The sequence below is a fragment of the Myxine glutinosa genome, chromosome 8 (genome assembly GCF_964187855.1).
Source record: "Myxine glutinosa chromosome 8, kmMyxGlut1.1, whole genome shotgun sequence".
Classification (NCBI taxonomy): domain Eukaryota; kingdom Metazoa; phylum Chordata; class Myxini; order Myxiniformes; family Myxinidae; genus Myxine; species Myxine glutinosa.
In genome coordinates, this window is record NC_136268.1 from 103,126,392 (window position 1) to 103,142,316 (window position 15,925).

At 44.7% G+C, this 15,925-nt stretch overlaps 1 protein-coding gene across 6 annotated transcripts in view; it reads left to right on the forward strand.

The window, feature by feature from the left end:
• Nucleotides 1–15,925, forward strand: part of LOC137432801 (paired mesoderm homeobox protein 2) — a 97,619-nt gene that overhangs the window by 62,350 nt on the left and 19,344 nt on the right. For all 6 annotated transcript variants that reach the window (XM_078783610.1, XM_068125018.2, XM_068125019.2 and 3 more), the window contains exon 3: nucleotides 15,260–15,438. In XM_078783610.1, coding sequence (XP_078639736.1) covers nucleotides 15,260–15,438 — 179 coding nt within the window. The remainder of the gene's footprint in view (nucleotides 1–15,259; nucleotides 15,439–15,925) is intronic.

Genomic DNA, 15,925 nt, shown 5'->3' on the forward strand with positions numbered 1-15,925 from the left:
GGCCGGCGCTCATTGCCACTATCGAGCGCCGGCCCGGGCGTTTCCCGACCTGTCGAAGGAGCATGGCGGATGACACTGTCGAGCCTCATGGCCGAACCTGGCATGGAACCGGCACCAGGTGGTGGAGCTGGAGGAGCGCAGCTGGCTCCGCCAGGCCGGTGGAGCCGGCGGTTTTCCCTGCGGTGGCGGTTTTCGCCGCGGCAGTGGGCGGGGCGTGGCGGCGGCCACGAGGTGCATATCAGCATGCTGTGTATGCTGTGGAAGCTGATGCTGTGGATCAGCATCGGCCTCGGGATCCACGATGTGGGCCGCACCGACTCTCGCCCGCGTGTCCGAAGCCGCGAAGTACCTGTCCGCCATGGCGGCCAATGCTCGGGGTTTCGTTAGCACGGTCCCGGCCAACGCGAGGCGTACCTGTGCTGGAAGTTGGCGACGGAAAAGTGCCCGGAATAGAGAACCAGGGGCTTCGTCGCCCAACAGTGACAGCATATGGTCCATTCGGACCGACGGGCGCGTGTCGCCGAGCTCGGGGAGATCCAGGAGGCGGTCGGCCCGTGCGTCTTCCGTGAGGCCGAACGTGGCTAGGAGCAGCCGCTTGAGTGCCTCGTACTTGTGGCCGTCCGGTGGGTGGCGAAGGACGGACACAACTCGAGCGGCCGTGCCGGGCCCAAGGGAGGCGACGACATGGCAGTAGCACGTGTCGTCGTCGGTGAGGCGCCGAAGCTGAAACTGGGCTTCGGCTTGGACGAACCAAACTTCGGCCTGGGCCTCCCAAAATTCGGGAAGTTTAACCGACATCGCGTTGTTGGCCATGGCAATGGCGTCGTGTTTGGAAGGATCGCTATGGCAGATCCAACGTCGAGGGTCACCAGTAAAGCGCGGTGTTACGCACGCTACTTGTAAGCAAGGAGGAAGCGGACAACGCGGTAATTTGTAAGAGTCTTTAATCAAGAGGTCACTGTAACACTGAGCTGCTCAGGGCTGCGCGCCCCGTGTATATCGTGAGGCCACGCCTCTCTCCCGGGCGTGGCCCACCCCCACTTGGTGTACGGGGTGATGTCACCACGTCAGTGCTTTCGTGTCCGCCACACTGTATTAATTTGTGTATGTAATAATACCCTGTATTATTTGTGCCTTTATTAATACACTGTATTATTTGTGTATGTAATAATACCCTGTATTATTTGTGGACATACTAATACCCTGTATTATTTGTGCACATACTAATACCCTGTATTATTTGTGCACATACTAATACCCTGTATTATTTGTGCACATACTAATACCCTGTATTATTTGTGCACATACTAATACCCTGTATTATTTGTGCACATACTAATACCCTGTATTATTTGTGCACATACTAATACCCTGTATTATTTGTGCACATACTAATACCCTGTATTATTTGTGCATAATATATTAATACACAGTATTATTAATTCATAAATAACTACCCTGTATTATTTGTGCCTTTATTAATACACTGTATTATTTGTGTATGTAATAATACCCTGTATTATTTGTGCACATTTAATGCTCTGTTTTATTAATGCCTATATTAATTACCCTGTATTATTTGTACAATATATATATATATACGTGTATATATATATATATATATGTGTATATATATATATATATATATATATATATATATATATATATATATATATATATGTGTGTGTGCATGCACACACGAAGGTGGATGCTTTGGGACCTGCGAGGGCCCTGTTCCATTCTCTGAACCCTGCTCATATGGAGATAACAACCAACAACAACAACAGCATCCACACACACACATACACACACCTTGAAGCTACCCATTGCTTCACGATGTTAGAGGTGCCCTCGAACCTGCCAGATGGGTATGGGTAGTTGCCATTTCTACCCACTCAGTTTGCTGTGCACTCGTTTTGGTGATGACGCTGTTCCACAGTTCTCCTAATTCCGTTAGTGTATTGAAGCCATATCACTCTTTTCTGTGAATGACCTGTAAATAATGTCATGCTGTCTCGTCATCTCTTCTTTGTGCTATGGCTGGGTCTATTCTTCTCCAGTTCTCCAAACAACCGCTGTTTTGGCATCCGCTCTAGCCCCATGTGACCAAGGTGGGCAAGCCAGCATAGGTGGTGTGTCATAAGAGTGTCAGTTATTGACTCCTCCATTCCAGAGGGAGCAGCTAGTTCCTCAGAAGAGATGTGTTCTTTCCATTGTTCGTATTTTGTCACTGGGAGGATAGTCCTTATCCAGTGGTTGTGGAAAGATTTGAGGCACCTTATGTGTACTGATGTGATAGTCTGTCTACACACACACACACACACACACACACACACACACACACACACACACACACCATTAACATGTCTACCAACAACATACACATTTCTAGAAGGAATAATCACATAAATGATGTACCACCACCTAACACAACAAGGAGGACTAGAGACGGAGCAGAAGGGATGTAAGAGAGAAGAGGGGATGCTACGGAACAGTAGACTACCTACTACCAAAGGAGGCTATCCTCATACACTGTAAAACGAGGAGAACCAAATTGTCCACAGCATGGATAAATTATTTATAAAAAGCTTTTTATGGTGCCCCCATTCATGGATGATAAAATGCATGCAAATATACAAGATGAACCCCCAAATAATCAAACTGATTGAGAAAGCAATGGAGCTCTAGAATATCACATTGATACTGCAAGACTCACATAGAAATACCAAAATACTAGGAGTGAAGGTACATTGCAGGATTTTTCAGGATGACAACCTTTCACCCCTCCTGTTTTCACTCTTCTGGACCCCATTAGTAACCTCATTAATGAGCAAGAACATGGACACACATACAACAACACAACAACATGCATTTTAAGGCCATTTTCCCTGCGAGAGCGGGGGTTAGCCTTGCGGTCCCCATGACAATCTTCTCCATTTTGCCCTATTTTCTGCATCTCTCCTTGTTAACCCCCTTGCCCGCATTTCTTCTTCCACCATCTTTAGCCAAGTCTTTCTCGGTCTTCCCCGTCCTCTACTTCCTTCTACATTCATTTCCATCACTCTTCTCAACCAGTCACTTTCATCCTTCCTCAACACATGACCAAACCATCTCAACCTGTTTCTCTTCACAGCATCAATCACAGGCTCTATTCCCATCATCTTTCGCAATTCATAATTTGTCTTCCTCTCTCTCAACGATACTCCGCACATCCACAGAACCATTCGCATTTCCACCCTTTCCAGCCTTCGTTGCTGCTCTACGTTCATTTCCCATGTCTCGCTCCCATAAATCATAACACTTCTCACACATGCAGCATACACCTTTCCCTTCAGCTTCAATACCACTCCCCTCCTCATCAGCACGCCACTCAGTTCCCGAAACTTCTCCCATACACATCTCACTCTTGCAACCGTTGCCGAGTCTGATCCACCTTCTCCATTCAGCATGTCTCCGAGGTAGCAAAATGTTTTCACACCTTCCAGCTTCACGCCGTCTCCAAGATCCAACTCAACATTTCCTCCATCTGCAGCTCCCTCTGTGCACACCTTACATTTGAATGTAGCTGCCACACTGGTTAATGACCCTCTCAGACCACTACATTTTTGATGAACCCACTCAGCGCACATTGTACATTGAATGGAGTTCACTCCGACACCCTTCCTGCACACAGCACATGGCCACTTCCCAGTTCTTTCCACCTCACCACATGCTTTACCACTTGCCATCACCTTCGTCTTTCCTATATTCACCTTCAGACCTTTTGTCTCCCTACATTCCTTCCACTTGTTCATCTTTTCCTTCAGTCCATCCATACTTTCCGCAATCAACACCAGATCATCTGCATACAACAACTCCCACGGTAAACCCTCCTTTACGTTCTGAGCCAGCACCTCCATCACAGCTACAAATAGTAGTGGACTTAGTACCGACCCCTGATGCACTCCCACCTTCACCTCAAACTCACCACTGTTCCCGTCCTACGTCCTTACAGCTGTGTGCGCTCTTTTGTACATTGCCATCACTACTCTGATCAACCATTCCTCCACTCCTAACTTCCTCAATGCCCATGTCAATACTTCGCGTGGAACCCTATCGAATGCTTTCTCCAGATCAACAAACCCAAGAAACAACTTCTTCCTCTTCTCCATGTACTTTTCCTGCAACTGCCTCACAATAAAGAGCGCATCTGTCGTTCCTCTTCCTGGCATAAATCCAAACTGCATTTCGTCGATCTTCACCTTCTTCCTTATCCTCCTCTCCAACACCCTTTCCAATACCTTCATTCCATGCTCCAATAACTTTATCGCTCGGTACGAGCCACACTCCAGGGGGTCACCTTTCCCCTTGTATAGAGGGACAAGGGTACTCAGTTCCCAATTCACTGGAATGCGGCCTTCTTTCACCACCAGATTACAGATCTCTGTCATTCTCTTCACACCCCAACTTCCTGCTGCCTTCAACATATCTCACACAACTCCCGTCAGCCCTCCCGCTTTTCTACTCTTCATTGCTTTTATCGCTTCCTCAACTTCCTTCTCAGTTATCTTCTCTGCCGTACCTAAAACTGGGTTACTCTCTATGTTGCCATCCCATTCATTCTCTGTATTCAACAGCATTTCCATATATCTTTTCCATCTTCCTTTAATTCCATCTGGGTCCACAACGATTTGTTCCACTTCATCCTTCAAGCAACTCACTCCCATCACATCACACCTCTCTTTCGCTATCTGCTTTGCATTCCTGCATACCGCTCTCTGACCCTCTTCCGAATCCAAGCTTTCTCCGAACATTTTCCTACATGCCTCCTGCACCTTTGCTACCTCTTTCTTTGCAGCCTTCTTGGCTGCCTTATAACTTTCATGCTCTGCTTTTTCTGCTCCCGTACCCTTCGCCTTCTGCCACTCCTTGAACTTCTTCCTCTTCTCGTCAATCCTCTTTCCAACTTCATCATCCCACCACCATGTTTCCGAGTGCCTCGGTGGTCCTTTTGTCCATCCACATACCTCACCAACGGCTCCCAACAGACTATCTTTCATTGACATCCATCCACGTTCAAGCTCAACCACATCATCCTCTACCCTACTCAGCCTCTCTTTTAATGCCTCCCTCACTGTCACCTCTTTCAACCTCCACACCTTCATTCTCGGTTGGTACTTCACCCGCCGAGCTCTCCTCGCACCTTTCACCCTTATGTCGCAGACAACCAAGTGGTGCTGTGAAACAGCCTCCTCCCCCGGGATCACCTATGTGTCCCGGAGGGGCCCCCTATCTCACCTACGCACCAACGGTTGTCGTCGACCTACCTGACGTGTATGTAACAAGCTTATTATCCTCACATGAACATCCAATATAAGAACATCAATAGTAGAGTAACAAAAGGTAACACATCGACTGTGCATGGATGATTTAAGCTCTTCACACCAAACGACAAAAAATTAGCAGAACAAATGAAATTCGTGAAACGTTACTCTGACAACATTCAAATGGAATTTGACTTAGGTACGTGTGCCGAGTGCAGATTCATACAAGGCAGACCAACAAAAACAGACAACATAAAAATCTACCTAGATACAACAATACAGGAGCTAGACAATGAAGCATCATACAAATACCTTGGTGCAGAATGGAATCATCACATATTGTCACAAACAAATGCATAAAACAATTCCCAATGAATTACCACTACACCAATGGCTTTAAGAAAATGACAGGACTGAGCAAATCGGACAGGTGCAGGTTCTGCAAGGTTGAAACAGGAAGTACGAGCCACTTCCTATCAGGATGTTAGAAAAAATCATGTCAGAACAGCTGTACACACAAAGGCACAACAAAGTATGTAGAGTAATCCACTGGCACATCTGCGAGTCTCAGTTCCAGAAACCTTCAATATCTCAGTTCCAGAAAACTGATGTAAACGTGAACTAAAACCAGTGATTGAAAACAAGGAAATAACACTTACATTTGACCTGATGATCCCATTGAGCCTGAACATAGAAAACAAAGCATTGCGACTGGATATTGTACTTATATACAAAAAACGACATTGCTAATTGAGGTGTCAGTACCCAGAGATTTTGGCCTAAACAATGCAGAAACTCAGGAAATAACCAAATACCATGGTCTCAAATATGAAGTGAAAAGATCCTGGAATCTGAACAGAGCCAAAATAATACCAGTTATAATTGGAGCAACGGGAATGATAAAGAAGAAACTTATGGAGATCTTAAAAACCATCCCTGGGAATATTACTACAAACCAACTGCAGTTGGAAGCTGTCCGAGGCTCGGTGATGATAATCAAAAGAGCCCTCGGAACAAAACTCTGAGAACAAGAAAACTTCACAAACTGGTCCATGAATCAGGATCCCTTATCAAAACGGCGGTCGATACTTTGAGCCCTAGGAGGACTCCTTTTTACTTTCTGAAATCCACAAATGGAGATAACATCCAACGACACACACCCACAAACTCCTCTTTGAGAATTTTCGTTGATGAGATACCATGTGATCTTAACTTTGTGAATCATAATCCTCCTGTGGACCGGGGCCTCAATGTTGGATCACAGACTGCAAAGGTCTTGACACATGGACCGACAAAGAGTCACAACTCTTTATAGTTGCTTGCTAAGCTTCGTGAATTTTGACAAGATTTATAGTGATTTGTAATATTAGTGATTAATAACAATAGTAATAAAATAAAATGATGATGATGATGATGATGATGATGATGATGATGCTGATGATGATGAGCATACACGGGTCCCATGAGCATGCATCTTATAAAAAACCACCTTTAGAGGCCATTTTTCCCCGCAAAGCGGGGGTTGGCCTTTTTCGGGACCGTGGTTGTTGTTGTTTTTCGGTACACTTTTTGAAGCAATGTTTTACGGCCGGATGCCCTTCCTGACGCCAACCCTTTTTGCCGCCTTTAACGACAAACAGGGAATTACCAGTGAACTGGTACTCAATTAGCCGACCTCGGAAGGATGACAGGCTGAGTCAACCCCCCTTGTGATATTATAATTGTAATGAACCTAAAAACACACTATCAGTGTGGTGATGGAGTGCGTAAAGCTTTGTTGTGTTTCCCTATTTCCCTCACTGGTGTAGGTTCCATTCAAAAGGCAGCTTGGAGTGGAAATTCCTGCATCCTGAACTTTTGGTAACCTGGTCATGGACTAATTACCTGTCCATATTTAGTTATTAACGGTGGAAATGTTCCATGATTGGTTGTGATCAGATGGATATTCTGTCAACAGTGGATCTCCAGGGTGTCCACAATGTCTTGTCACCTCTATATAACCTAGGAATTATCTCTTTTACAGTTACGATTATGTTGCATACAGTAGCTTCAGAAAGTATTCATACCCCTTGACTTTTTCACATTTTGTTGTGTTACAGCCTGAATTTAAAATGGATGAAATAAAAAATTTTGGTCACTGATCTACACAAAATACCCCATAATGACAAAGTGAAAACATATTTTAAAGAATGTTTACAAATTTATTTGAAATAAAATACAGAAATATCTAATTTATATAAGTATTCAACCACCTGAGAAAAATACTTTGTATAAACGCCTTTGGCAGCGATTACAGCTTCGAGTCTTCTTGTGTATGTCTGTATCAGCTTTGCACATCTGGATTTTTTTTTATACATGGGCGAAGGCTCATAGTAGAGCTGACACACACACACACACACACACACACACACACACACACACACACACACACACACACACACACACACACATTGTGATGAGACAAACACTTAACACAGCCACTGACCTTGGAGGAAGTGCCATCACTAACTATACTCGAGGTACCAGCGATGTCATAACAATTGCACAGCATTTCTCACCGTACTCAGCGGGGCATTTCCTCAAGAGGAAGTTCCTCTTCCCCATGGATGCTAACTGAAGGGGATTATCCATGCTCTACCTTTTCAACCAAGGAAGCAGCACGTACCATTTATAAAGTCTTTGGTATGACTCGAACCGATCCAAACCAAATGGGTGTTTTTTTTTAGGAGATACCATCTCCTTACTGGATGGCCGTTGGCTCCCTATGGGAGCTCATCCGCCCTTTGCCATTTGGGATTTTGGGGAGTTTCTCCCATTCTTCCTTGCAGATTTACTCAAGCTCTGTCAAGTTGTTTGGGGAGCGTCAGTGAACAGCAATATTCAAGTCTTTCCACAGATTCTCAATGGCATTCGAGTCTGGGCTTTGGCTGGGCCACTCAAGGACTTCACATTCTTGTTCTGGAGCCATTCCAGTGTTGCTTTGGCTGTATGCTTGGGGGTCATTGTCTTGTTGGAATGTAAATCTTCACTGCAGTCTAAGGTATTTTGCATTCTGAAGCAGGTTCTCCTCAAGGACTTGCCTGTATTTGGCTCCATTCATTGCTCCCTCTATCCTTTCAAGTTTCCCAGTCCCTTCCGCTGAAAAGCAACCCTGGAGCATGATGCTGCCACCACCATGCTTTACGATAGGGATGGTGATAGTTGGGTGATAAGGTCTACTGGGTTTCCGCCAGACGTATCGCTTTGCATTCAGGCCAAAGATTTATATATGCATCTCATCAGACCACAGAATCTTTTGCCTCATGCTCTCAGAGTCTTTCACTTGCCTTTTTGCAAACTCCAGGCGTTCGGTCATGTACCTTTCTTTTCAGGAGTGTTTTCCGTCCAGCCTCTATCCCATAAAGCCTCGATTATTAAAATGCTGCAGAGACTGATGTCCTTCCTGCAGGTTCTCCCTTCTCAGCCAAGGAACTCTGTAGTTCTGTCAGAGTGGTCATTGGGTTCTTGGTCACCTCCCTGACCAAGGTTCTTCTTGCCCGGTTGCTCCATTTGGTCGGACGACCAGCTCTAGGAAGAGTCTGGGTAGTTCCATATTCTTTCTATTTCCTAGTGATGAAGCTGACTGTGTTGTTGGGAAGGTTCAACACTCTAGAAATTGTTTTATCCCCTTCCCCGGATCTATGCCTCCTCACAATATTGTATCTCGGAGTTCTATGGACAGTTCCTTGGGCTTCCTGGTAGAGTTTCTAATCTGACATTCACTGTCTGTCAACTATGGGATTTTGTCTTGAAAGGTGCGTTTCTTTCTAAAGCATGTCCAATCAATTGAATTGACGACAGATGAACTCCAATCAAGTTGCAGAGACGTCTCAAAGATGATCAAAGGAAATTGGATGCACCTGAGCACAATTTGGAATATCATAGGGAAGGGGTTGAATACTAATTGAATCAAGACATTTCAGCTTTTCATTTTTAATTACTGTATTTTATTAAAATGTCCAAAAAAAAAAGATTCCACTTTGACATTATGGGGTATCGTGTGTAGATGAATGATAAAAATCTCAATTTAATCCAATTCAAATTCAGGCTGTAACAACAACAAAATGTGAAAAAGTCAAGGGGTGTGAATACTTTCTGAAGGCATTGTAGGATATACTGTATACATACTGGCTTCACACATCTCCTTTTTCTCTCCACTCAACTCTCCTTCAACTACTATACTCCCATCCCTATACTTTCTAAGCAGCTCTCGCAAAAGTTATGACCTTCTGAACTATAAATCAGCCATGTCAATCTGCATCATTTGGGTTCCCTTCTCTGTGTGTTGATTAAGGTGGCCATCCTGCATAACATACATGGTCATGGCGTGGGCTTTGTGAATGAAATCTGGGATTTTGGAGTTGTTTGTTTGTTTGGAGCAAAATAAGATCTGATTTTGCATTCTGTAATCAACATTCAGAGCATCGCAGTCCAACGGATAGAGAAGATCCTGCATGTGGGCAAAGACCAATTGATTAATAAACTAGAACGGAACTCAGCAGAGCGCATACCTCCGCCAGGCTGAACAGTTCATGTTTTATATCACACTGATAGGCCGGATCTGGATTCGGACCTGAACTAAAATCTAATCGGCTTCTTCTTGTCACCTAACCAACTCGTCCACCAAGTTTTGTCATAATCCGTCCACAACTTTTTGAAATATCTTGCTATATATCGTTTCGGCCTGATCACTCAATGGTGAAGAATCACTTAAAAATTCTCAGATCCAGATCTTCACCAAAATCGAATCAATCCCTGCATGTCACATTCCCAACCTCCACCAAATTTCGGCCGAATCCGTCCACAACTTTTGAGATATCTTGTTCACAGACAAACAAATAAACAAACAGGCAGGGGTGAAAATATAACCTCATCCACCTTAGGTAGTGGAGGTAATTAGATCGAGTTTAGTCCCAGGTGGATTCAGGCAGAACTCCCCCTCTCCCTCCTAATCTGCACCCCTCTTCCCAACACTCCCCCACTCCCCCTCCCCAATCGCTTTTTCCCACTACCCCTCCCCTTTTACCATTCACCCTAACCCTAGGTATCTGTTTGTTTTTGCTTTCGAGAGTAAACACGAAGCCATCTCTAGAATAAACCTTGTTAACAAAACAAGTTTATTCAACAACTAAATGATTTAAAGGAACCCATTCACTAAATAACGATCTCGTTATTCCTGCTTCCCGATGGTTCGATTCTGCTTCCCAATCCCCTCCAGGTGAAACCTGCCAAACTTTTCATCGGATTTTTCATTTTTAGGCTGGCACTTAATGTATAACAAGGAGTTCACGTGTTATTGGGGAGAGGGGTTCACTGCTCGTGTGTTATCTTAAGGGGGGCTTCCAGCTCTTGGGGTTTATATTGGGGGTGGAGGGAGATGGGTTCAGCACTCATGCGTCATCTCGAGGATGGGGGCTTTCAACTATCATGTATTATGGGGAGGGGGTGCTTTCCAACTCTGATGTGTTATATCTGAGGCAACGGGGGTTGGAGGAGGTAGCGGAGGGGGGGTAGAGGAGTCCAGCTACCAGGGGTTGTGAAGGGGGTGACAATTAGGCTCTTGGGGTTCATCTCAAGGGGCGTGGGGGGAGGGGTTGCTTTCAACTATCATGTATTAGCTTGGGAGTGGGGAGGTGGGGCTTTCCATCTTAAGTATTATCGGAGGTTTGGAGGGGGGGCTTTCCAGCTCTCAAGTGTCATAGGAGATTTAGAGGGTTTTTTTTCCAGCTCTCAACTATTATTGGAGGTTTGGAGGGGGCTTTCCAGATCCCACTTGTGGAGGTTTGGAGGGGGCTTTCCAGCTCTCAAGTGTCATAGGAGATTTAGAGGGGTTTTTTTCCAGCTCTCAACTATTATCGGAGGTTTGGAGGGGGCTTTCCAGATCCCACTTGTGGAGGTTTGGAGGGGGCTTTCCAGATCCCACTTGTGGAGGTTTGGAGGGGGCTTTCTAGCTCCCACTTGTTATCGGATGTTTGGAGGAGGGCTTTCCAGCTCTCAAGTGTTATAGTAGATTTGGAAGTAGGCTTTCCAGTTCCCACTTATTATCGGAGGTTTGGAGGGGGGCTTTCCAGCTCCCACTTGTGGAGGTTTGGAGAAGGCGTTCCAGTTCCCACTTGTTATCGGAGATTTGGAGGGGGGCTTTCCAGCTCTCAAGTGTTATCGGAGGTTTGGAGGGGGCTTTCCAGCTCCGACTTGTGGAGGTTTGGAGAAGGCGTTCCAGTTCCCACTTGTTATCGGAGATTTGGAGGAGGGCTTTCTGTCTCTCAAGTGTTATCGGAGGTTTGGAGGGGGCTTTCCAGCTCCCACTTGTGGAGGTTTGGAGAAGGCTTTCCAGCTCCCACTTGTTATCGGAGGTTTGGAGGGGGGCTTTCCAGCTCTCAAGTGTTATAGGAGATTTGGAAGAAGGCTTTCCAGTTCACACTTGTTATCGGAGGTTTGGAGGGGGGCTTTCCAACTCTCGGGTGTTGTTGGGGTGGGAGGGGGACTTTCCTTTCAGCATACGAGTGGAGAGTGTGAGGAAGAGAGAGAGAGAAAGAGAACACGTAGTGAGTCCGTTTGGTTCATGCTCGAACTCCAATCGATTGGTTTCTTCCGCTGAAAGTCACTTTAAACGCTGATCTGTCACTCAAGCGCGATAGCTCGGTGAACTAAGGCAGGATCACCGGCTTAATGCGCCTACGGAAGCGAAGTGTGTAAACCATGTGCGTCCTGGGATCGGTGATACTTCGGTAGGTCCGATCGTACCTCCACAAGTGTGAAATTCCTGGGTACCGCAATTTTTGAGACGATCGGAGATGCGTGTCGTGTTCCCTGCTCTGAGCCGCCTCTGCTGCAATGTCGGGGGCGCTTGGCGGGTCCGCAAGCCGGACGGAGGTGGGGAGGAGGGAATGGAACGGGGATGGGGCGCAGACGGAATAGCGGGTACCAGATGTGCGCAGGCGCCGCCAGGAACCTCAGTGAAGGGTGGGGGTATTCGGGGCGCCAGCTTGGAGGTTCGCTCGCACGCAAACGCAGGCCCCTTCCCATCAAGCTCTCCTTCCTGCGTCGGGGAGCCGGGGGGCTCCGAACAAGGGGATTATGAAGCGTCCGAGGAAGAGTGTAAGGACGAAAGGAATAAAGGATAGAGGTTGGACACGTTTTGAGCTGTCTATGATATAGCATGGGAGTTATGAGAGTATCAGGTTCACGAGGGAGGTAGGGGGAGGACGGAGGGGTAAGAGGAGTAAGGGTTTTGCGGGAGAGGGGTAGTGAGGGGAGTGGGGATTCTGCGGGGGGAGGAGTTGTGCACCCGCTTAGTGCCGGAGGAAAGCCCTAATGATGTCGTCGTTATGATAGCGTCCTTTGGCGCTGAACAGTTTGCCGCGCCTTTAACTGCTGAGTCAACGCGAGCGACGGCATGGAGCATTCAGCACCCGGGACGAAAGTGTTTGCAGAACCACGTGAGTGCGATAAGAGTAAGATAAAAAGGCGCGAATGAGCACGTGACTCAGGAAAATAGATATAAAGTCATGCGAAAATAAATATTGAGGAAAATAAATAAAAACATGTGGTGTCAAGTGTGTACCACGGTGACACCAAGTATATAGTAAGTAGCAGAATATAGTAAGTATACTAGTAATAATAGTGTGTTTATATAATTATATATACTGCATATATATATATATATGTATATAACAAGTAAAATATAATGAAAATGTATACATATAGTACAGTACAGGTATACTGTGAAAATGTGCACATATAGTAAGTACAGGTATACTGTGAAAGCGTGTACATTTTTTATACAGTAAGTGCACGTATACTGTGAAAGCGTGTACATACATAGTAAGTACAGGTATATTGTGAAAGCTTGTACACATAGTAATCACAGGTATACTGTGAAACTGTGGATATAGAAAGTACACATATACTGTGAAAGCATATACATATAGTAAGTGCAGGTAAAAAGTGAAAGCATGTATATAGCAAGTATACTCGTAATAATTTAGTGTGTGTGTGTGTGTATATATATATATATATATATATATATATATATATATATATATATATATATACTATATATATATATATATATATATATATATATATATATATATATATATATATATATATATATATGTGTATATAATAAGTAAAATATAGTGAAAGCGTGTACATATAGTACGTAATACTGTGAAAATGTGCACATATAGTACGCAATGCTGTGAAAGCGTGTATAGTGTATACTGTATTAGAGTAAGTTCAGGTATACAGTAAAAGTGTGTATCGAGTAAGTCCAAGTATACGGTGAAAGCGTGTATATAGTAAATACAGGTATACAGTGAAAGTGTATATATAGTAAGTACAGGTATACGATGAAAGAGTGTATATAGCAAGTAAAATATGGTGAAAACGTGTACATATAGTACGTAATACTGCGAGACCATGTACATACTAAGTACAGGTATATGGTGAAAGCGTGTACATAGTAAGTACAGGTATGTGGTTAAAGCATGTATTTAGTAAGTACCAGTATACAGTGAAAGCGTGTACATAGTGAGTACAGGTATACAGTGATAGTGTGTATATAGTAAGTGCAGGTATATGATGAAAGCATGTATATAGTAGGTACAGGTTTGTGGTGAAAACGTGTATATACTAAGTATACGGTGAAGGTTTGTACACAGTAAGTATATGGTGAAAACATGTATGTAGTAAGTATATGGCTAAAGCATGTATATCGTATGTATATGGTGTAATCATGTACAAAGTAATTATATGCTGAAGGTGTGTATATAGTAAGTATATGCTAAGAGTGTGTCCATAGTAAAATACACTGTGAAAGTGTGTACGTAGTAAGTCAATCATTTCCCCTCCCTTTCCTTCCCCTCTTCTGTTCTCTCTCCCTCTGTTGCTGATGACAGCGTTTTGATACCCTTGTGACCATTACACACTCACTGCTCCATTGTGGTGTGTGTATGTCTTGCTATTGCCTCTTTCCCCACCTCCCCTCTGCCTTCTCGTCCTCACTCATACTTACCATGTACCTTACATTTCAATGCATTTCTCTTCACATTATATTCTATTCAATTGAAGTTGAATCGGTCAGTTCACCAAATTGATTGAACTAGAACGACACTCTTCGACATTGCGACGAAATGACTCGGGCCACATTATTACGTCATTATACATACTTTTACCAAGTTTGATTTAAATCCCTTCAGCTGTATCACATTTTCACCTGACATGACCTCTGACCTATGACCTTTGATGGTGAAATCTTATCAGTTCGTCTTTGCATCATAATATATATTTGTACAAGTTTGGTCAAAATCCCATCACTTGTTCACAAATTATTTCGTTCACCAAATTTTTAGCCAATGGGACCTCTGACCTCTTGACTCCAAAATCTAATCAGTTCATCTTTACCTAATTATACATACTTGCACCAAGTTTGACTAAGATCCATTCAGCCGTTATTAAGTTATAGCGGTAACGAAAACCTATCACAGACGGACGGACTGACGGACAACCTGAAAACTGAGGTTGAGGTCAGATGTTTTTTTTTTTTGTTTTTTTTGTTGTATACAAGATCGAGGCTCGTGTAAGAGCTAACAATGATCACAAAAAGACAAACGGACACATAAAACATATGATAAAGGGAGCGGGAGACAAGATGGAGAGCAGGGACATCGGGAGATCTGTGGGAGGGAGAGGGCTTGGGGGGAGGAGGCATGGGAAGAGGGAGGGGGGGGGGGGGGGGGTGAGAATTTTTCCCCCAATCGTGCAACCATCCTCTAGGTTCTTGGTTGGTAATAATTATATTTACACCAGAGGTTGGAGTTTTCTTTGCGCTTTGCACCTGGTATATCATCTCCTCTACTCATTTTCCTTCTTTCTCTGTTCCCCTGCCTCATGGTCGAATATCCGAAGCGCAGGTGAGCCCAGCGGACCAGAGCAGGCGAAACGCCGGCGCAAGCAGCGACGGAATCGAACAACCTTCAACAGCAACCAACTGGCGGCGCTGGAACGAGTGTTCGAGAGAACGCACTACCCAGACGCATTTGTGCGCGAGGAGCTCGCGCGGAGGGTGAACCTGAGTGAGGCGCGTGTCCAGGTGAGATATTGAGTGTGAACCTGAGTGAGGTACATTTTCCGACATGATATGGAGTGTGAATGTGAGTGAGATGCACAAGTGAGATGTTGAGGGTGAATCAGAGTGAGGGAAGCGTCCAGGTGAGATATTGAGTGTGAACCTGAGAAAGGCGCATTTTCTGGTGAGAGCTGAAGAGAGAACCTGAGCAAGGGGAGTGTTTAGGTGAAGTACAGTATGTAGTGTGAAGGGTGTGTCTGGGTAAAATATGAAGGGTTAACTTGAGCTTGGCGCATTTCCTGGTCAGATTTAGAGGATGAGTCTGCGGAGGTGTGCTGATATGGAATATACCTGACTGGGTGCATGTTGATGTGAAACGTGGAAGATGAATCTGAGTGGGTTGTGAGTCCAGGTGGGATTTGGAGGATGAACCTGAGTGAGGTGTTTGTCCAGGTGAGATGTGGATGGTGAACCTGAGTGAGGTGAATATTCAGGTGAGATGTGGAGGGTA